This window comes from Myxine glutinosa, chromosome 9 (genome assembly GCF_964187855.1).
Source record: "Myxine glutinosa chromosome 9, kmMyxGlut1.1, whole genome shotgun sequence".
Lineage (NCBI taxonomy): Eukaryota > Metazoa > Chordata > Myxini > Myxiniformes > Myxinidae > Myxine > Myxine glutinosa.
Window position 1 is genome coordinate 133,122,283 of NC_136269.1, and position 23,913 is coordinate 133,146,195.

The 23,913-nt window shown below is 42.8% G+C and overlaps 1 protein-coding gene across 4 annotated transcripts in view; it reads right to left on the reverse strand.

Annotated features, from left to right (window-relative positions):
* Nucleotides 1-23,913, reverse strand: part of LOC137434896 (signal-induced proliferation-associated 1-like protein 2) — a 454,554-nt gene that overhangs the window by 31,845 nt on the left and 398,796 nt on the right. For all 4 annotated transcript variants that reach the window (XM_078784965.1, XM_078784963.1, XM_078784966.1 and 1 more), the window contains 5 exons: nucleotides 17,573-17,874; nucleotides 16,569-16,730; nucleotides 14,956-15,103; nucleotides 8,179-8,392; nucleotides 7,701-7,838 (listed from right to left, as the gene is read on the reverse strand). In XM_078784965.1, coding sequence (XP_078641091.1) covers nucleotides 7,701-7,838; nucleotides 8,179-8,392; nucleotides 14,956-15,103; nucleotides 16,569-16,730; nucleotides 17,573-17,874 — 964 coding nt within the window. The remainder of the gene's footprint in view (nucleotides 1-7,700; nucleotides 7,839-8,178; nucleotides 8,393-14,955; nucleotides 15,104-16,568; nucleotides 16,731-17,572; nucleotides 17,875-23,913) is intronic.

Genomic DNA, 23,913 nt, shown 5'->3' on the forward strand with positions numbered 1-23,913 from the left:
GTGTTTTTAATTTTGTGGTGGTGAGGTGTTTTTATTTCGTGTTTTATGGCTGTGAGGTGTTTTTATTACATGTTTTATGGCTGTGAGGTGTTTTTATTACGTGTTTTATGGCTGAGGTGTTTTTAATTTCGTGGTGGTGAGGTGTTTTTATTACGGGTTTTATGGCTGTGAGGTGTTTTTATTACATGTTTTATGGCTGTGAGGTGTTTTTATTACGTGTTTTATGGCTGTGAGGTGTTTTTAATTTTGTGGTGGTGTGTTTTTATTACGTGTTTTATGGCTGTGAGGTGTTTTTAATTTTGTGGTGGTGTGTTTTTATTACGTGTTTTATGGCTGTGAGGTGTTTTTAATTTCGTGGTGGTGAGGTGTTTTTATTACGTGTTTTATGGCTGTGGGGTGTTTTTAATTTTGTGGTGGTGAGGTGTTTTTATTTCGTGTTTTATGGCTGTGAGGTGTTTTTATTACGTGTTTTATGGCTGTGAGGTGTTTTTATTACGTGTTTTATGGCTGTGAGGTGTTTTTAATTTTGTGGTGGTGTGTTTTTATTAAGTGTTTTATGGCTGTGAGGTGTTTTTATTACGTGTTTTATGGCTGTGAGGTGTTTTTATTACGTGTTTTATGGCTGTGAGGTGTTTTTAATTTCGTGGTGGTGAGGTGTTTTTATTACGTGTTTTATGGCTGTGAGGTGTTTTTAATTTTGTGGTGGTGAGGTGTTTTTATTACGTGTTTTATGGCTGTGGGGTGTTTTTAATTTCGTGGTGGTGAGGTGTTTTTATTACGTGTTTTATGGCTGCGAGGTGTTTTTATTACGTGTTTTATGGCTGTGAGGTGTTTTTAATTTTGTGGGGGTGAGGTGTTTTTATTACGTGTTTTATGGCTGAGGTGTTTTTAATTTCGTGGTGGTGAGGTGTTTTTATTACGTGTTTTATGGCTGTGAGGTGTTTTTATTACGTGTTTTATGGCTGTGAGGTGTTTTTATTACGTGTTTTATGGCTGTGAGGTGTTTTTAATTTCGTGGTGGTGAGGTGTTTTTATTACGTGTTTTATGGCTGTGAGGTGTTTTTAATTTCGTGGTGGTGAGGTGTTTTTATTTCGTGTTTTATGGCTGTGAGGTGTTTTTATTACGTGTTTTATGGCTGTGGGGTGTTTTTAATTTTGTGGTGGTGAGGTGTTTTTATTTCGTGTTTTATGGCTGTGAGGTGTTTTTATTACATGTTTTATGGCTGTGAGGTGTTTTTATTACGTGTTTTATGGCTGAGGTGTTTTTAATTTCGTGGTGGTGAGGTGTTTTTATTACGGGTTTTATGGCTGTGAGGTGTTTTTATTACATGTTTTATGGCTGTGAGGTGTTTTTATTACGTGTTTTATGGCTGTGAGGCGTTTTTAATTTTGTGGTGGTGTGTTTTTATTACGTGTTTTATGGCTGTGAGGTGTTTTTAATTTTGTGGGGGTGAGGTGTTTTTATTACGTGTTTTATGGCTGTGAGGTGTTTTTAATTTCGTGGTGGTGAGGTGTTTTTATTACGTGTTTTATGGCTGTGGGGTGTTTTTAATTTCGTGGTGGTGAGGTGTTTTTATTACGTGTTTTATGGCTGTGAGGTGTTTTTAATTTCGTGGTGGTGAGGTGTTTTTATTACGTGTTTTATGGCTGTGGGGTGTTTTTAATTTCGTGGTGGTGAGGTGTTTTTATTACGTGTTTTATGGCTGCGAGGTGTTTTTATTACGTGTTTTATGGCTGTGAGGTGTTTTTAATTTTGTGGGGGTGAGGTGTTTTTATTACGTGTTTTATGGCTGAGGTGTTTTTAATTTCGTGGTGGTGAGGTGTTTTTATTACGTGTTTTATGGCTGTGAGGTGTTTTTATTACGTGTTTTATGGCTGTGAGGTGTTTTTATTACGTGTTTTATGGCTGTGAGGTGTTTTTATTACGTGTTTTATGGCTGAGGTGTTTTTAATTTCGTGGTGGTGAGGTGTTTTTATTACGGGTTTTATGGCTGTGAGGCGTTTTTAATTTTGTGGTGGTGTGTTTTTATTACGTGTTTTATGGCTGTGAGGTGTTTTTAATTTTGTGGGGGTGAGGTGTTTTTATTACGTGTTTTATGGCTGTGAGGTGTTTTTAATTTCGTGGTGGTGAGGTGTTTTTATTACGTGTTTTATGGCTGTGGGGTGTTTTTAATTTCGTGGTGGTGAGGTGTTTTTATTACGTGTTTTATGGCTGTGAGGTGTTTTTAATTTTGTGGTGGTGAGGTGTTTTTATTACGTGTTTTATGGCTGTGGGGTGTTTTTAATTTTGTGGTGGTGAGGTGTTTTTATTACGTGTTTTATGGCTGCGAGGTGTTTTTATTACGTGTTTTATGGCTGTGAGGTGTTTTTAATTTTGTGGGGGTGAGGTGTTTTTATTACGTGTTTTATGGCTGAGGTGTTTTTAATTTCGTGGTGGTGAGGTGTTTTTATTACGTGTTTTATGGCTGTGGGGTGTTTTTATTACGTGTTTTATGGCTGTGAGGTGTTTTTATTACGTGTTTTATGGCTGTGAGGTGTTTTTAATTTCGTGGTGGTGAGGTGTTTTTATTACGTGTTTTATGGCTGTGAGGTGTTTTTAATTTCGTGGTGGTGAGGTGTTTTTATTACGTGTTTTATGGCTGTGGGGTGTTTTTAATTTCGTGGTGGTGAGGTGTTTTTATTTCGTGTTTTATGGCTGTGAGGTGTTTTTATTACATGTTTTATGGCTGTGAGGTGTTTTTATTACGTGTTTTATGGCTGAGGTGTTTTTAATTTCGTGGTGGTGAGGTGTTTTTATTACGGGTTTTATGGCTGTGAGGTGTTTTTATTACATGTTTTATGGCTGTGAGGTGTTTTTATTACGTGTTTTATGGCTGTGAGGCGTTTTTAATTTTGTGGTGGTGTGTTTTTATTACGTGTTTTATGGCTGTGACGTGTTTTTAATTTTGTGGTGGTGTGTTTTTATTACGTGTTTTATGGCTGAGGTGTTTTTAATTTCGTGGTGGTGAGGTGTTTTTATTACGTGTTTTATGGCTGTGGGGTGTTTTTAATTTCGTGGTGGTGAGGTGTTTTTATTTCGTGTTTTATGGCTGTGAGGTGTTTTTATTACGTGTTTTATGGCTGTGAGGTGTTTTTATTACGTGTTTTATGGCTGTGAGGTGTTTTTAATTTTGTGGTGGTGTGTTTTTATTACGTGTTTTATGGCTGTGAGGTGTTTTTATTACGTGTTTTATGGCTGTGAGGTGTTTTTATTACGTGTTTTATGGCTGTGAGGTGTTTTTATTACGTGTTTTATGGCTGTGAGGTGTTTTTAATTTTGTGGTGGTGAGGTGTTTTTATTACGTGTTTTATGGCTGTGAGGTGTTTTTAATTTCGTGGTGGTGAGGTGTTTTTATTACGTGTTTTATGGCTGTGGGGTGTTTTTACTTTCGTGGTGGTGAGGTGTTTTTATTATGTGTTTTATGGCTGCGAGGTGTTTTTATTACGTGTTTTATGGCTGTGAGGTGTTTTTAATTTTGTGGGGGTGAGGTGTTTTTATTACGTGTTTTATGGCTGAGGTGTTTTTAATTTCGTGGTGGTGAGGTGTTTTTAATTTCGTGGTGGTGAGGTGTTTTTATTACGTGTTTTATGGCTGTGAGGTGTTTTTAATTTCGTGGTGGTGAGGTGTTTTTATTACGTGTTTTATGGCTGTGGGGTGTTTTTAATTTCGTGGTGGTGTGTTTTTATTACGTGTTTTATGGCTGTGAGGTGTTTTTAATTTCGTGGTGGTGAGGTGTTTTTATTACGTGTTTTATGGCTGTGGGGTGTTTTTAATTTCGTGGTGGTGTGTTTTTATTACGTGTTTTATGGCTGTGAGGTGTTTTTATTTCGTGTTTTATGGCTGTGAGGTGTTTTTATTACATGTTTTATGGCTGTGAGGTGTTTTTATTACGTGTTTTATGGCTGAGGTGTTTTTAATTTCGTGGTGGTGAGGTGTTTTTATTACGGGTTTTATGGCTGTGAGGTGTTTTTATTACATGTTTTATGGCTGTGAGGTGTTTTTATTACGTGTTTTATGGCTGTGAGGCGTTTTTAATTTTGTGGTGGTGTGTTTTTATTACGTGTTTTATGGCTGTGAGGTGTTTTTAATTTTGTGGTGGTGTGTTTTTATTACGTGTTTTATGGCTGAGGTGTTTTTAATTTCGTGGTGGTGAGGTGTTTTTATTACGTGTTTTATGGCTGTGGGGTGTTTTTAATTTCGTGGTGGTGAGGTGTTTTTATTTCGTGTTTTATGGCTGTGAGGTGTTTTTATTACGTGTTTTATGGCTGTGAGGTGTTTTTATTACGTGTTTTATGGCTGTGAGGTGTTTTTAATTTTGTGGTGGTGTGTTTTTATTACGTGTTTTATGGCTGTGAGGTGTTTTTATTACGTGTTTTATGGCTGTGAGGTGTTTTTATTACGTGTTTTATGGCTGTGAGGTGTTTTTATTACGTGTTTTATGGCTGTGAGGTGTTTTTATTACGGGTTTTATGGCTGTGAGGTGTTTTTATTACATGTTTTATGGCTGTGAGGTGTTTTTATTACGGGTTTTATGGCTGTGAGGCGTTTTTAATTTTGTGGTGGTGTGTTTTTATTACGTGTTTTATGGCTGTGAGGTGTTTTTAATTTTGTGGTGGTGTGTTTTTATTACGTGTTTTATGGCTGTGAGGTGTTTTTAATTTCGTGGTGGTGAGGTGTTTTTATTACGTGTTTTATGGCTGTGGGGTGTTTTTAATTTCGTGGTGGTGAGGTGTTTTTATTTCGTGTTTTATGGCTGTGAGGTGTTTTTATTACGTGTTTTATGGCTGTGAGGTGTTTTTAATTTTGTGGTGGTGTGTTTTTATTACGTGTTTTATGGCTGTGAGGTGTTTTTATTACGTGTTTTATGGCTGTGAGGTGTTTTTAATTTCGTGGTGGTGAGGTGTTTTTATTAAAGGGTTTTATGGCTGTGAGGTGTTTTTATTACGTGTTTTATGGCTGTGAGGTGTTTTTATTACATGTTTTATGGCTGTGAGGTGTTTTTATTACGTGTTTTATGGCTGTGAGGTGTTTTTATTACGTGTTTTATGGCTGTGAGGTGTTTTTATTACGTGTTTTATGGCTGTGAGGTGTTTTTATTACGTGTTTTATGGCTGTGAGGTGTTTTTATTTCGTGTTTTATGGCTGTGAGGTGTTTTTATTATGTTTTATGGCTGTGAGGTGTTTTTAATTTTGTGGTGGTGAGGTGTTTTCATTACGTGTTTTATGGCTGTGAGGTGTTTTGAATTACATGGTGGCGAGGTGTAATCGTCCCAACTTCCAGTCTGCACCGACCCCTCCCCTTTGTGTGTGCTGAGGGGTTCTTTCTTGAAAAAAAAAAACATTCAACCTGAATCTTCAACCTAAATTGCCTATAAAAACGTAATATCACAAACACAACAAATATATTTGTGCAAAGTAATTGTTTGTATTATGATTGGTGTAAATCATGACAACACAGCAACTCAGGTACAGTCATTATCCACAGCTAAAATAAGCCCGTTCCTCAGTAAAGACGCTTGGTTGAGGCGAGCGCAGCGAGCCGAGCCAAGCTAGTATATGCCAACAACCGCCCAACATGTATCATACACCGCCCAACATGACAGACGGCAACATGTCGACATTATCGCTTTTTCTTTAAACCGAGTGAACCGAGCCGAACCGAATACACCGAGTGAATTCACCGAGCGAATTTCATCCAATTCCACAGAGTTTCATGAAACCGAGAGATATTTCTTCGTTTTTATTTTATTAGTTACCAGCAGAAGTACCCAGCGTTGCCGGGCGGGGGAGGGGGGAAGGGCACGTACACTTTAAACATGTATATACATGTGGGATGTATACATGTGGGACATGTGTATGTGTGTGTGTGTACGTGTGTGTGTGTGTGTGTGTGTGCGCGTGTGCATATGTGTGTGTGTGTGTGTATATATGTGTGTGTGTGTGTATATATGTGTGTGTATGTGTATGTAGGCTAACCCCCGCTCTAGCAGGGAAAATGGCCTTAAAATGCATGTTGTTGTTGTATGTGTATATATATATGTCTGTGTGTGTGTCTATGTGTGTATATGTGTCTGTACGTGTGTGTGTGTCTGTTTTTGTGTATGTGTATATGTGTATATGTGTATATGTGTGTGTGTGTGTGTGTGTGTGTGTGTGTGTGTGTGTGTGTGTGTGTGTGTGTGTGTGTGTGTGTGTGTGTGTGTGTGTGTGTGTGTGTGTGTGCGCAGATGTATATATGTGTATAATGTGCATATATGTGGATACATATGTGTATACATATTTGCATATTTGCATATGTGCATATGTGTATATGTGTCTGTACGTGTGTGTACGTGTGTGTGTGTGTGTGTGTGTGTGTGTGTGTGTGTGTGTGTGTGTGTGTGTGTGTGTGTGTGTGTGTGTGTGTGTGTGTGTGTGTGTGTCGATGTACGTGTGTGTGTATGTGTATATGTGTGTGGGTGTATATGTGTGTGTATATGTAAACATGGGCCGGTGTGTGTGTAAAGTGTGAGGAGGTATTGGAGAGGAAAATGCAGAGATATATTTTTTTAAATCGCGCCATGATGATAAACGAAAATACACCGCCTAAAATAACAGTCGACATATATTTAAAATTCGTCACACACATCCATGCCCGTGGGATTCCCACGGGTGACCCCGCTAGTATATATATATACTGTATTACTATATAAACGTGTGTGTGTGTGCATGTATGTGTACACGTATGTGTTTGCTTGTGTGTACGTGTATGTTGGAAATGTAGTATTCCAATACGATAGATAAAATAAAAAAAGAATATTGATGCTATGTCCTGAAAACCATTAAAAACACACAAGGGGGGAGCGAGAGCGGGTACACATAATCCAGAAAGAAAACAATTAATTCAGGAAACAAAACAAAAGAGGAAGCTGCTATTACAAGCTCACCATTGTGTATTTCAGAGATTCCTTTACACACCAAATTGTATGAGAGAGAGGGAGAGTGAGAGGAGTGGAGGATGAGGGGAGCGGGAGGGGAGATGGGGGATTGGGGGAGGTGGGGGTTAAGGGGTAGGGGGAGTAGATAGGGGGGAAGGAGATGGAAGAAAGAATCACCATAAGGGAATTGCTGTCTGAATTAAAGTGCAATTTGGTCAGAGCACATGATAAGATCCTCAAAACGAGACTCCATTTCATCATGAATTCACTGTATGAACCAATCATTGGGGACCACTTGTACAATCGGAACTGTTAAATATATAAGATATAAAAAATTGCTGCTGATATAGAATAATACAAATTCAATTAAACTCCCAGGGAATGTTTTTCTTCAGACACAAGTGTTTTGCATTCCAAAACCGAATGGATGGGAAAAAAAAAAAAACAACAAAAAACATTTCACGAGGTCGTAACCTCATCGCTGAGCAGGACAAGAAATAACTGTTATATAACAGATGTGACAATGAGCCGGATCCTCTCCAAAACGTGCAATTTGGATCTAAAATGATTCCTCAGAAATAACCAGAAGCCCTAGGATGCCAATTACAGTGTCGGGCAGGTTATGCTACGTTTATGACGGAGCCGAAGCGTCTGACGAACAACGAAACCACAGGGTGTAACATGAAGTGAAAGACAAAGATGCAAAACGCATGCAAGTATGTAGAGATGGCGGACGCCCTCACCTTCAAAGGCACGTGCGGCGTCGACTAAATGGGCCCAGTCCAGGCCAGAGGTCGTATCTGGAAGTGGCAGCAGTCGGTCCTCGTGCAGCCCGAGCGGCAGGTGCTCCGGGAGAGACTCCTCAGAGTCCGACCGCTCCACTGTGAACATGTACAAACCTCAATCGAATACGTACAAACAAGCAAGATGCAAGGTAAACCCCAGCAACATCGATCGCAATACCATATGACAATAGCTGGGCCACAAGATCACCCCCTACAAAGCCCTAAAAGGAAAATGCCTCAAGTCACTGACAATTAAGGAACAAAGACTTACGCCCTGCTGGCACATATACAAATGAACAGGTTTGACCTTTTGACTCATGGAATTAAGGTATGGTGTCTTGCACAGTTACGGGTTCTTTAAAATGGCAAATCCTCCGTGCATGGGCTTGGATACGACAGGAAAGTCCTCAGTACCATTGTACAAGGATGTGCGTACCCAGGAGCTCGGCACCAAGATGCGGAGGCAATTGCATGACTTTGGACATTGGTGTGGAAAATTCGGCATCCACGGCATACAGGCAATCATCAGCAGGCGGACGTGCTGGCATGGAAGGGGCGTTCGGAGCGAGGGGGCCATCTCGCTGGCAAAGGCTCTCGTCGGAGTGGGTGCGCTGCAGCCGATGATTCGGCACAGTACTTGGCAGCCCCGCCTGTAGAGGATCCAGGAGTGGAAGAGGGGAAGGAGGAGAGAGAGAGAGGAGGAAAAGGAAGGAGTGCCCATGTTTTAAAGAGCATTTCTGAAATGAGATTTGGGGTCATCTATTTCGAGACCATAGTGAAACCAAAGGCAATAAATAAATTAGTGTTATCTCAACATTCCACATCTTAAAATTTGAAATTGCTTTCAAGCGTAATTGAAAGCTTCCACGACAAACGCCATGATTACTTAAGAGCTGTTTCTGGAATCCGTTTCACTTCACTTACTGAACCAGCATTTCAGGATGTCTGCATATCTGCATCACACAAAACTGTGTAATAATAATAAATACATCTTTGTGCTCATGGGTAATCTGAAAAACTAAATTCAATTAAGGGTTCAAATGATCTCCTAAAATTAATTAGGACCATGTTTTACAATGGTCCTTGCATTACATCTATAAGCATCACGTGACCAAATGAGAAGAAGCGATTGGTGAAAACGTAGTTTTGATTCAATCATGTCCATGAAGACCACGTTGCCCATGAAGGACAAATGTTTGTCTTTCCTTTTGTTCATTTGGCTGAAACATCTCAAACTGATCTTGGATAAGTCCCCCCTCCCCTCCCCCCGTGGTAAACTCGGCCAACGATGAAACCAAAACATTCCCTTCTCCGTGGCAGCCATTTGCGAGTCGACTCTGACTCCCATGCCTCGAAGGGCCTTTCTGCCTGGAACAGTTGTCAGCAGCCAGTGCAACGAGTAGTTCCATTATTCCGGGATCATTTTCTTGGAACTTACAGTGGAAACTTTTACTCTGGATCGACTGGATCCTTGATCATTTGCTTTATCCTTTATTTATATGTGGATAAAGATACTTTTTCCACAACCACCATTTCCTGAAATGGTCTTTCACAACATTGAACAGCTGGAGAGAGCCAATCATCACAAGGGTGCACGCAGCATTTAACATTATTTAAAAATACCAATAATTTGATTATAGGATGAACTCAAAGTTTCAAGCAAGAAATGACAGCACAACAGTGCCGCAGCAATCACCACTTCACCAAACATTCTCAACTTTGACACTGTTAGGTAAAAAGGTCAAACTTAACTAAAACAAATGTGCATGATAAAACACAACCAGCCCATGTCATATGCATTGAGGCCTAGCAGTGAGGACACTCATGGAATGGCATCCCAGAGGTTCTGGGTTGATTTCCAGCTGAAGGCCAAACAGCAAAAAAACAAAACTATTCAACCGCCATGCAGCACATATAGACGGTATTGAGAGGGAGAGGTGTACAATAATTGATTGATTAATTGCATAATTAAAATCAATAAATAATAATCGTAAAATAATTTCTTAATCAATTGGCTTATAGCATACCTCAGCCACCAGTTTCATCTGAAGCTGTAACTTTTTGAAAATTAATTAAATAAGTCATTAATCAGAAAAATTTTATGAATTAATTGACCAATCAATAAATTATTAATCGATTAATTAATCAATAAATCAAAAATACCATTGACAGTCAATTAACTTGGTCATTGTCATGTCCAAATATCAGCTTCCTAGCTCAAAAGGTGCCGGAGATAATGCCCCGATGAGAAAGGAAATAAATAAATGATTAATTAATCGATAATAAGTAAGTAATTAGTTAATTAAATAATCGAAAAACAAATAAATACCGTTTTGCCAAAGCACTTGCTCACTATTGTGCTAACATTTCAGCTTCCTAGCTCAAACAAACAAGAAAACAAGAAACCGGAGTGAAAACTGAGTACTCCCCTCCAGTGCCCGGCGATGACGTCATGCAGCGCCTGGAGATGGAATATGAAAGGAGCGGTGTACAATAAATAAGATGCACTAATCCTGCATCCCAATGCCTATTATATCAAAGGCACCAAATATGTAGAGAAAACAGACCCAGTAATGCAACTTTAACAATGTTTGAGCATTAACCTCCGCAGTACGAGTCCAAGAAAATTCAAGGCTTCGGGAATGTGGAAGCACGACTTACTTCCTACAGAGAAGGATCTGAAAATGTTCTGCACAACAAACTCTGATATACAAACAGCAACCAGGATTAAAAACATGATAATACCATTAACTCTTTCATTGCCATCGCTCAGCAAATGATCTAGAAATAAAATGGCGTACGCTGATGAACTGGTCTTCCTAGCATGTGACCGGGCCTGGTTCAACAGCCGACACATAACAGAGGCACAGTTGTAAAATGTCAGTGTGGTCTAGATCAAGTTCGTGGTGAGAAACCGTGCCAGGTTCGTCTCCCAGAAAGCCTTACTACAGGAAGTACATGGGTGAGGTCGTACAGGTGCACATGGATGAGGTGCTAGACCACTGCAGATGTTATTGCTGTTGAGGTTTTTGTTTGAATGCAAGGCCATGTATGTGTCTTGAGGTTTTCTGGGCTGATATATATTGAGTCAGAATTGAACTGCCGTGCCAAAAGGACCAATATGCCATGGGTCTTTCTATGTGTTCTGGAGTTGATTTCTACCTCGTTTCATACGGAAGTAAATACCACGAGTTGAGACTCACCTGAGGAAAATCAGACCTCAAAGCTGGCCTGCAAAGACAAAGGTAATCTGGTATAACTGGGCCTCCAAAGTGTCACAGCTACCGACTCACTGGTCATCGTTTGTCTTTCCTGAAAATGTCCTTTCCCAAAGACAGGAATGCTGCGAATAAATCAACCATCTGTTTAATTAGGTCCAAGATTTCTACCTCGACTCATCCGCTCCCCTTTTGTCGCCCACCTGTGCAATCGCTCCTTTTTGTGGCCCTCATTCAGTCGCACCCGTTCCTCGGGGCTTTCAAGGACACCTGACAATGCTGTTTGCCGCCCTGCATTCATTTACATCTGCAATCTCTTTTGCACATCACACGTCCAAACTACTCCCCATCAATCACACTCGTCAGTACAAACCCAATCCTATTGTCATCCGGCTCTTGATGGATCTCGACGTCTTTGACAAAATCTATTTTCATCAGATGCTGCATTTTCAGCAATTCAAAAACACTTAGTACCGAGTCCATCAACACCACGTCGCCGGAGTAGCGCCATTGAGAGTTATCTGGACGAAATAAGCCAAGGATTTGGTGGCTGTGAAAGCTTCTTCGGAAATTTCAATCCGTCAATGCCAGCCCAGCGGCAGCTTGTGACCATGACAACATGCAATCTTACCTCAACCTCTTCCAGAGAAGATGAACTTTAAAAATAAGAATCAAGACATTTATGTTGTTTACCTGTTACTGTTGTTGTCAACCTGTCAGTTTAGCTGTTATGATGTCCTCGAAAGCACAACAGCACTGGAACTGAATTACGGTAGATTGAGAATCCGGGATCGCTTTTAAGGCCAACTGACCTTTGGGGTGAGCACTTTGGTGTGGGACCACCACATGTCTCTCTCTCTCTCCACATGCAAGTACGACACACATTATAAATCACATGTGAACAAGTGCACGACCAGAACCCACCATGATCTTCACAAAGATTATGCCAGGAGGCAAAAATTGCCGGGACAGTATAGAAAAACCGCGCGATTGGTATGCAAGTTTGAGCACAGGTAATGCAATGCCTCATCACTCTTTCCACTTGTACTTATTACCCTCGCCAGAGGAGAGGGTATTGCATTTGAGTCCGTTTGTTACTTGCCGGAAAAGATTCCGGCAAGTATGTTGGTTGGTTGGTTTGTCTGTCTGTCTGATTGTTTGTGCGCAGTACTACGTCTACATCGTTGCACATAGAATCGCCAAACTTTACACACATATTTGTCTTGCCCTGGAATAGACTGTGCCCAATTTTTAACTCTCTAGGCCCAAGGCCTCCATGATGACATCATAATTCGATAATTCGAAAAGTACAAAACTTCATCCGATCAAGATGCAATTTCTTGAGCATAATCTAGGAATGAATTAGTTTAGAAAACAAATAATGATGACGTCATCGGTCACGTGTTTCGGCCGCCATTTTGGAAAACCCGAAAAAATTTACACCTCTATATCTCCGAAAGTGCTGAATAGAAAAAATTGAGACATGGCTCATTGTGAAGAACTCTCCATGGGGAATAAAATATGTTCATGATGATGTCATAGGTGCCTCCATTATGACGTCATAATTCGACAGACAAAACTTCATCCGATCAAGATAAAATTTCTTGAGCATAATCTAGGAATAAATTAGTTTAGAAAGCAAATAATGATGACGTCATCGGTCATGTGGTTCGGCCGCCATATTTGTCCAAAATGGCCGATGAAAAAAGTACATTCCAGCAAGTCCTCGGTCTCTGACCGATTTTTCATTTGTCTGTTTATGTCTGTCTGTTTGTCCGCACAGAATAAATATGATTTTCTCTGAAACCGTTGGTCCGATTGACAGGAAATTTTCACCATAGGTGCAAATCCACGTGTATAATTTTTTAATGATACGTATGACGTCATAGGGCACGTGGTTCGGCCGCCATCTTGGAAAAACCGAAAAACTTTGCACCTCTATATCTCCAAAAGTGCTGAATAGAAAAAATTGAGACATGGCTCATTGTAAAGAACTCTCCATGGGGAATAAAATATGTTAATGATGATGTCATAGGTGCCTCCATTATGACGTCATAATTCTACAAGTACAAAAAAATTAATGATGACGTCATCGGTCACGTGGTTTGGCCGTCATATTTGTTTTAACACAAAAGCCTTAAACAAAAACACTGAAAATACATCCTGGCGAGGGTTTGCAATCTCTGATTGCTCTTTTTCTTGTTTAATATGTAGATGGCTCCAAGATAAAAACATGAATGAACATAAGTAATACCTTACTGAAATAACAATAAAAGTGGACTTTACCAAACTTGGTTTAATGCAGACACAAGGCCTGTTGTTTTGCGTTAACATTTGGTTGAAAAAAATTAATTGGCCCCTACTGATCAGCTATGGGAATAGAACGCAAGTTAAGGAGCGCAAGGCTACCAGGCTTTTACCCACTCTAGTAGGCCCATGTGTCGGTACCCTGGGAAAATTACAAATTCCTGCCCGAACACACAGCAACCTGCAACCTGCAACACCGTGCCAGACCTGTCCAGGGTTGGTGCTCAGCCACGCGGACATTCATGACTCATCACAGGTGCCTTGCCAACGCTATCACAAGGAGTAGGGACCAACAGAAAGACCTTATGAAAGGGACCACTATATATACGGCAGTATATATAGTGGACCAAGGTTAGTCTATTCAGAGGCAAGTGGCGCCAATAAAAGGTCCCGCTTATCCCCGCCACGGTTGTGGCAATCACAATCATTGCAAAGAACAGTCAGATGTACAAAACGCCGTGCCCTTTCACCTTACGTTTCACCATTTAACGACGTTTTAGAAGATGCAGACACGCATCCGGGCGAGGCAACACTTTCGCAACATCGTGCAATCGAAGAAAGAACAGCAGGCAGTGGGAATTGAATAATATAATTAATATAAATTCGTTGAGTAAAAAATAACAGGCAAACAAACTTATAAGTTCGGTTTAATTACCACCACAATGGATCTTTCGACGCAGGTGTGCCCTTTGACCTTGAGCGTCGCTTTAACATTTCGTGAAGATATATTAGTGCGAGGAAAAGGTTCCCCACCATTCCCTTTGAAAAGGACCCATTCCCCACCCTGAAATAGATTTTGTCTTGAAAACGGTTTTGATTGATCGAGGCTCAAATAAGTATCGATCTGAACGACGCATCGACTCATGCCACTTGAACAGAGATGCCGCTCAGTCCATGAATCGACGTTTGAAATGCACTGTTAGGACAGAAATTGTATCCAAAACCTCATTTATCTGAAGAATTGTCTGAGATGCAAATGTGTTGGTGACGATATGTCAGAACCACCAGTGTGTTATAATCGTTAGAGAACTGTGCTTCATTTAGCAGATGAAGCAAAGTACACCACATAACATTGTTCTCATTTCTGATGCTTCTGGTGTTCGGTAATGCAGAGGGATCCGTCATAGAATGGGATTCATTTCACAACAAGTGACCGTTTTGTTGAAATAGAACCTTCTTCGAACTTTGTTTTCCCCTCTGTACAAGAGCAAAGCTCATGGAAGAGCGAGGTTAAACTTAGAGTGGGGCTGCGGGGCACCACTTGGGCACACCCAGCAGGAGAAAGAACATTCAGGAAAGGGGGAGAGAAGTTGAGAGAGAGAAGTGAGAGAGAGACGTGAGAGAGAGAAGTGAGAGAGAGAAGTGAGAGAGAGAAGTGAGAGAGAGAAGTGAGAGAGAGAAGTGAGAGAGAGAAGTGAGAGAGAGAAGTGAGAGAGAGAGAGTGAAACCAGGAAGTAAGACGGTTGGGTAAGGATGGGTTAATGGGGGTAATGGGCAATAACAACCATTATTGCCTGCTTGAAGCACTGGAAGGAAGAGTGGGGGGAAATGGCCTCTGCTAGGCGGTTCCAAAGATGGGAAAAACACAGAACAGAGGAGGTGAGTTGTGCAGAACTTGAATTAAAAAAATGCAATCAGGTATAGAATAAGGAAAAAAACCCAAAAAACATGCAGGGGTTAATGTTAACCTTATTTTGGATTGAGGTGCAACTGTGACCCGATCGTCTGCCATCCGCCGCGCAGGAGCCTGTCGCACTCTTGTGCACCGCCTTGGCAGAAGCGGTGGCTTTCTGTCGTGCCCAAGACATGGCATCGCTCACGTCACTGCCCATTCGCCTGCACGAGGAAATGGAAACACACGCGACGTCCGGGATATGTTAGTCCGCAGCTTGTCTCACTAAAAGGTGTGGCACTGAGCAGAACCCACGTTAAATGCAGAGACACACACACACACACACACACACACACACACACACACACACACACACACACACACACACACACACACACACACACACACACACACACAACTGCATGACTAAGATCCCAATGTAATGGCTTCGTATATAAAATGTGCTAGCTAAGGCTCTCAAAACGACACCGGACAATATTAAGCACTGTCAGCATACCTGAGGCTAGCTGAAATAAGGAACCATGTAACTGCTACAGAAACAACAACCCATAAGTTTACACTAGAACTGGTACGATGCTCAAAAGAAAGACAAAGTGATCGTGCTCACAGGCATTCGGGGCAGCACTTTGCTTCGTCAGGAAATAGCATAGCTCACAGCACCACCCATAACTTGACACTACAAGCCAATTTTTGAGTTGGGATGAGGCAGATCAATGTGATGAGATTTCTGTTTCAATTCAAAACCCCAAAAAAAAAATTATTAAATATAGCAAATCTGGACTTCAAAAAATCAAATGAGATGAGAGTACAGCGATATGACACACAGTGTATGGTTCACTAGATGTCAATAGACTGATCTCACTTAAAGGTCACATTGGAGAATGAGGGAGACAGAGAGAGAGACAGAGAGACACAGAGAGAGAGAGAGAGAGAGAGAGAGAGAGAGAGAGAGAAATAGAGAGAGATAGAGAGAGAGAGAGAGAGAGAGAGAGAGAGACAGAGAGACACAGAGACACAGAGAGAGAGAGAGAGAGAGAGAGAGAGAGAGAGAGAGAGAGATAGAGACACAGAGAGAGAGAGATAGAGAGAGATAGAGAGAGAGAGAGAGAGAGAGAGAGAGAGAGAGAGAGAGAGAGAGAGAGAGAGAGAGAGAGAGAGAGAGAGAGAGAGAGAGAGAGAGAGACAGAGAGAGAGAGAGAGAGAGAGAGAGAGAGAGAGAGAGAGACACAGAGAGACAGAGAGACGGAGAGACGGAGAGACGGAGATAGAGTGATAGAGAGTGATAGAGAGTGATAGAGAGTGATAGAGAGTGATAGAGAGAGAGAGAGAGAGAGAGAGAGAGAGAGAGAGAGAGAGAGAGAGACGGAGAGGGAGAGGGAGAGAGACAAGTAGAAGAGAGAGAGAACATCAGATGCTTGTAACTCGAGTTATGATCAGCAAAATGATTTTCATAGGGCACATACCCTTTCACCTGTTCAACCCAAAATAGAATGAGTTCAACATTGAATTGTAGTCCATACCTGTGCTAAGTTATTTTTTCAATCCATTCAGTGGTTCACTAGTCATTGGGGTATCAGAAAAACAACAACGGACGGACGGACAGACCACTCGAAAACATAATACCTCCGGCCTTTGACCGTGGAGGCTTAAAAACGGCAATTCTGTCACCTGCGGCAGTCCAGGTTGCTTGAGCTATCTGGTTTTTTCCAGCCCCTCAGAAAAATGCCGCTGCCCTGTCTTGAGTAGTAAGAAGTTGGAGTTGATCCGGCACGATCTCCAACCACTGCTTTGCCTTGTTCCACGGGATCATCGGTTTTCCCCCCCTGCACACTGTAGTTAACACCGGTGCATCAGCCCTCTTAATTATGATAAGATGAATTTTTAAAACATTTTTAGACCAACAGCATCAGAGAGTTGAGAAAAAGAGCATTCATTGTAGAACGTCACTCGGTAGAGGGCATACCTCCGCCAGGCTGAACAGTTTACGTTTTGTATCCCACTGGTAGGTCGGAACTACATCCGGACCTGAACCAAAATCTGATTGGCTTGTTCTTGTCACCTCACCAACTCGTCCACCTAGTTTAGTCTGAATCGTCCATAACCTTTTGAGATATCGTGCTACATATTGTTTTTGGTCCCATCTCTCAATGATGAAGAATCACTTCAAAAAACTCTTGGTTCCGGATCTGGATATTCACCTAAATCACATCAATTCTTCCTTGTTACACACACAACCTGTCCACCAAGTTTCGGCCGAATCCGTCCATAACCTTTTGAGATATCCTGCTCAGACAAACATCCAGGGGTGAAAACATAACCACCACCCACCTTCAGTGACGGACGTAATCAAGAACAACTGGTACCCTTCAAGCATGTACATTGTACATGCAATAGAAGAGTGTTACAACAATGAAAATAATGTCACTGCAGTTTGGAACCAAATTCCCCCTGCTCTGACAGGTTAAAAAAGCAAAACTTTTCATCACCTGCATCATCTAGACAAGCTGTCCGAGGAAAGTGAAACTTTGCATACACAGTCGCATTCAATATTTCGTCAAAAGGTATTAAAATTGCAGGACAATCATGTCAATAGCTGATAAGGAACAAGCCTATTCAACAAATTCCATATAGCACAAGGTCAAGACCCCTTTGGCTCATAATATCAGGCACACCTGCTTTGCATTGTGGGACTTCCAGACAGCAGCTCGGATCGCTCCTCGGCCGGTGTGTAGGCCTGTCCCCGAACACGGCCCGAGGCAGCTCTCGAGGCCGCTCGGATAGCAAGAGGTGTGCCACGTGGAGTCGTGGTATCAATTCCGCTGTCCAGGGCGGCTGGTGTAACCGGAGCATTACCAGCTTCCGCATCACGACAGCCTTCGCCTGCAGGACCCCAGCGCTCTTCACTTGCTGAGCTGGAACCTGTGCTTGAAAGAGTGTTGCTGCTTGAATGGCTGGAATAGCGGCGCTCTTGACCCTGAGAACATCAAGAAGACCGATTGGAAAAAATCTGCTGATTTGACTTGATGCACCATTGTTAAGGCTCATCTTATGGAAAGATGTTTATGATATATGTGAATATGTATATATATATATATTATATATGTATATGCTCATCTTATGGAAAAATTGAGTTAATCTTCAATGCACTTCTGCATATACATACACACAAACATACGCATGTATGTACTTACGCCAACATTCGGGGTCTGCCCAGCAGGCACGTAAGACATCGCCATTATAAAGCTCGCAGTGTTAAGTGTGTAAAATTCTGAGGAGATTACGGCTGGCTCAATAGCCAGTGGGCTGTTGACGCGTAATCAATGGAGGTCCATGGTTCGAGTCCCGCATTGAGTCAGAATTTTTCACACTGAGCTCCTCGCAGGAATTTGATTCCTGTTTGTTAAAAAAAAAAAATATATATATATATATTGTTGAATTTCCTGTTGCGGGCAACGTATGATGTGCTTCCGTCACCAGTAAACTTGAGATTGTGGGGGTTGTTGCAGGAGGAGAGATGTTATTTGTGTGGAGGTGTGGGAACGGTGCATCATGCACTGAGTGCATGCTCAGTAGCATTGGCAGCAGGAAGATACAGGTGGCGACATGATCAGGTGCTGGCGGTGGTGGTGCAGATGGTGCAACAAGAGGTGCTGAGATCGAGAGAGAGAAGAGTGGAGAAGGAGACTGATGGGGGAGAGGTGTGGTTTGTCAAAGAGGGCCAAGTGGTAAGAGGTGGAAAGAGGAGGAGGTGGAAAGCAAGAGGGCTGTCAGATGCTTGTGATTGGCAGGTGGTGGCAGACCTAAAGCCACAATTGGTATTCCCAGAGGATATCTGTGTGACAAGGTTACGGCCTGACATTGTCATTTGGTCAAGTGCAACAAGACAGGTCATCTTAGGGGAGTTGTCGGTACTTTGGGAAGAGAACATGGAGGAGGTGCACGAGAGGAAGAGAGGAAAGTACAGTGAGCTGGAGGCAGAGTGCCGGGAGAAGGGTTGGCGCGTTTCGTGTCAGCCATTTGAGGTGGGGTGTAGAGGGTATATTGGCAATTCCTTTTCTGCATTTCTTGCTAGGCTGGGAGTGTGTGGGACAGAAAGGAGGATGTGTGACAAGGTGGTCCAGGTTGCCTTGAAAGGCTCATTTTGGATATGGAGGAAGTTTATGGAGGCACGTCGAACGGTGTAGGTTGGTTTTTTTTGTTACCATTATTATTTCTTATTTTGTGTATATGAGTGAGTGGGTGATGGTGTTTGTTTTTGCATGAATTAATTTTTGCATGAGTGTGTTTTTGTGTGTTGAGTGGTGTATGATGTAAGTGTCGGTGGTTGTTTGGTTGGTGTTCTGTGTGGATGTGTGTGTATGTGTGTGTATGGGTGTGTATGTGTGTGTATGTGTGTGTATGAATGATCTGGTGTGTTTTGTTGGTGAGTGGTGAAGGGTATAAAGGTGGGTGTTTGAGTGTTCCACCATGTTTGTTTGGTGCTGTGGATTCTGGATGTGGAGGTGTTGTTGTTGTTGTTCGCACTGGCTGGGGGTGGGGGTATGTACGCATCCAGGTGCAGTTGCTGCATGTGGATGTGTATGTGCCACTGCTGGCCCACCTTAGCTGACCGTATCGAGGTTGAAGGGCCGAAACGGGATGATGCTGAGGACCTCGACTGAGGACCCGGTCAGTGCGGCACACTTGTGACCAGGTGTGTTTTGAACTTATATATATTGTTACGGATCCGGGGGACGGCACTCCCGTTAGCAAGGGGGGGTTAATCCCCTTGTCCTGTTAAGCTGGCCGCCCGACCGGTCCTGGGGGTATGACGTCACTTCCGGTCGATGGTAAGTAGGGTTGTAAGCCCAATTTGTCTTAATACCTAATTACTACCACCGGCCGTAAGTGAGGAAATACTCCCACCCGAGCCGCAGCGTGATTGGATTGCGCCGAGCGAAGCGAGCTGCGACTCGGGCCGTTAGCAAGAGACTAAACCCGACTATAAAGCAGTTGGCCAAATCACGCCACAGGTACTCAATGGGGAAAAGACTAAAGCGACCGGATGAGAGGAAGCCAAAGAACCAAAAAGGGTAAAGGAAGAACACAGGTTTATTTACAATCTACAAGAGGAAACGAAAGAAGGGCATTTACAAGGAGAAGAAGAAGCAGAACACAGGGCAGCCTTAAAACAGTCTTATATTATACCCCGGGACAAAACAAACAGACTCACACGACAGGGAATGGCAGGAAGGAATGGCTGGAAGGAGAAGAAGGTCCAGGCAGGTGACAGGGTAGGAAGGTCCGGGCCGGTGCGCAGCGTCGAGGTTGGCTCCAGTCCACGCTCCGGGCTCGAGGCGAAACCCGGCGGCAGCTGCACATATTCGTTTCACGCGGGCTGACAACGTGAATAGATGGCGTAATGTCAGCGGACCCACTCTTCTGCCTCACGATCCTTCACACTCAGCTCTCCTCTCTTTGATCTCTCGACGCACTCATCCCTCTCACTCATCTGCTCGCCTTCTCACTCGTCTCATCTCCTTCTCACCTCATCTGCTCAAGCAGTCCCTCGCAGCCACTTTTATTGCCCGTGTAGAAATCAAGCCGCCAGCTCCGATGACACGCCTACCGGTTGGCTCACCTTGGCGCTGGTTGGCCGGCAAGGGCTCGCTGGCTCCACCTCTGATGACGAGTCGACGTGCCACACCTTGTTCTTATGGGTCCGCCCCCTTCTTCCTCGGTTTGAGACCGCGTGCGTAATGGCGGTTTGGGGCCAACAACCGAATCAAGGCAAGGAGCAGCGAACGCCGCCCTACTGCTACTTTGAAGAGCGGGTGAGACGATTAGGGAAATTGAAAGGGGCCTATCTTATTTGATTAATGCAACGCAGATTCAACTATTGGGAACAGATCCTTAACTGAAACACATAATAATGAAATAACTACAGAGAGGTCCTATGGTTCTCTACGTGTTGTACATGGACTAACTAGGGTGCGATCTTTAATAAAGCCAATTGATGGGGATATTTACAGGGGATCACTTATAAGGGAAACATTTACTAAAATTTACTAGTGAAGGTTCTAAAAACCGTAACAATATATATATATATATATACAGTGCGTATCAAAAAAAAGGTAATCCGAATTCAAGGGGTTAATATGCAAAGGTTATATATTTTGACAATTTACATGTGGTTTACTAATTAAGAGGAGATCCTCAGCTTTCCATTGATACCTTCCATGCATCATTGCTGTCACACATGACCGAGTACATGTTCATTGAAAATGACAAGTTCAAATCACATTTTTACAAGTTTGGCTAATCGATGCAAGACAGGATAATTGGTGCAAAATGAACGTCAGATGTGAACTTTTCTCAGGAATGATTGGCCTTTATGCACCCACACCTTCAACATGTCCACCTCGCCTTTCAACACAAAGCTCACAGCGGCGGAGCATGCCCTGAACTGCTCGTCTCACCATAGCCGGGTCATTGTGCAAAGCATCCACTTCATGTCGAATACGGCCCTGCAATTCGTCAAGATCACGGGGAGGAGTTGACCGTGATCACGGGGAGGAGATATATATATATATGGTGACCCAAAAAAAACCTCCCACATTTCAAAGGTAAATGAAAAAAAAATGGTTAAAGATAATCAAGATATTATTTGCACACATGAAACTTCATTCAATACAGTTTTTATTCATCATGTTTTAAAGATGACATCCTCCAAATGGTGGCCGTCATTGTCTAAACACGCTTGGAGGCGATTTCTAAGGCTGCCATGGCTCGGCGGGTCATGTCGGGTGGAACAGCGGCTATCTCCTACTGAATAGCAACCTTAAGGGCTTCAAGAGTTTGGGGTCGATGAGTATACACTCGTGATTTAAGGTTGCCCCACAGAAAAAAATCACAAGGTGCAAGGTCAGGGGAACGGACCGGCCACCCAACATCGCCACGCAACGAGATCACCCGATCCGGAAACATTTCCCTCAGCACTTGCAATGATCTTCGAGCTGTGTGTGCCGTAGCTCCATCTTGCTGAAACCACACATCGAGTTCTTCAAGCTCAAGGTGTTCGAGTTGTGGCCTTAGAAAGTTTTCGAGCATATCAATGTAACGGTCAGAAGTTACGGTAACAGTTACACCACCCTCTTCAAAGAAATAAGGACCCACGATGCCAACATCGGCAACAGCGCACCACACAGTCACTCGATCGGAGTGCAACGGTCTTTCGTGTAAAATGCGAGGGTTGTCTTCAGACCAATAGCGATAATTTTGTTTGTTTACAGAGCCACTCAAATGAAAATGAGCTTTGTCACTCCACAAGAGAACAGCATCTTCCGGAACACATTGCAGAATGTTCTCGCGTAACTCCCTGTGGCTTATCCAGTCTCTCGCATTGAGTTCTTGCACAACCGTCATTTTGTATGGATGGAAGTGGAGGTCTTTGTGTAAGATTCTCCTTGCAGTTTCCCGGGATATCCCTTCAGCTAAAGCATGCTTCCGCGCAGAACGTCTCGGAGACTGCACAACAGATCGCCTCAATGCTTCAATATTCTCAGGCATACGAGCGCTCCTAGGTCGACCAGGTGATTTTCTTTTTAAAGCTGAGCCTGTTGCCCTGAAATTCTCAACCCACTGCAAGATGGTTTTCCGATCTGGAACGCTTTGGTTCTGTGGAATACTGAAACATCTTCGAAAGGCTCTCTGCACGGCGATCACGGAACGGTTGTTTGTGAAGAACGCTTCGACAGCGAACACACGGTGTGCTCCCGACCACGCCATGTTGGCGACTGAGGACGGTTGAGGTTGGGCTACCAACAGAACCTAGCCCCGCCCCTCCCGCCTCACTACTGCCAGTGCGACAGCCTTTCGAAATGTGGGAGGTTTTTTTGGGTCACCCTGTACATACATACTTATACGTACACACACATATATATGTGAAAACATTTTTCTACCTCGGAGACATGCTGAATGGAGAAGGTGGATCAGACTCGGCAACGGTTGCAAGAGTGAGATGTGCATGGAAGAAGTTTCGGGAACTGAGTGGCGTGCTGATGAGGAGGGGAGTGTCATTGAAGCTGAAGGGAAAGGTGTATGCTGCATGTGTGAGAAGTGTTATGATTTATGGGAGCGAGACATGGGTAATGAACATAGAGCAGCAACGAAGGCTGGAAAGGGTGGAAATGCGAATGGTTCGGTGGATGTGCGGAGTATCGTTGAGAGAGAGGAAGACAAATGATGAATTGCGAAATATGATGGGAATAGAGCCTGTGATTGATGCTGTGAAGAGGAACAGGTTGAGATTGTTTGGTCATGTGTTGAGGAAGGATGAAAGTGACTGGTTGAGAAGAGTGATGGAAATGAATGTGGAAGGAAGTAGAGGACGGGGAAGACCGAGAAAGACTTGGGTAAAGATGGTGGAAGAAGAAATGCGGGAAAGGGGGTTAACAAGGGGAGATGCAGAAAATAGGGCAAAATGGAGAAGATTGTCATGGGGACCGCAAGGCTAACCCCCGCTCTAGCAGGGAAAATGGCCTTAAAATGCATGTTGTTGTTGTTGTGTGTATGTATGTATGTATATATATATATATATATATATATATATATACATACATACAGACTTGGCATTAATATGGCATTTTTTTTTTTCTTGACTTGGGTTTACTTTCTGAACTCAGTATATCAATCTGGTGAGTTTCTTTTACCCTTCGGTGATGTCTTTGTTGAAGGAACCATGTCACCGATTGTCTTTCGCAGCAAGAAGTCAATAACAGGATTATATCACAGGTGGCGTGACAAAATGTAAGGACAGGTACATTTGACGATTGGCTTCACAATCGGGTATATAAGGGTTGTTGCGTTCTGTATTAGAGGAAAACAACTGCTGCACGTCTACAAAAGTTATTGCCGCTTCCTCTGGAGATGGTCCGTCAACTTGACAATGCTGTTTGTCATGGAGTGGTGGCTTTACGAAATTCTGGCATGGAACAGCGTGCTATTGCTCGGCAGTATGGCATCACTCAAGGTG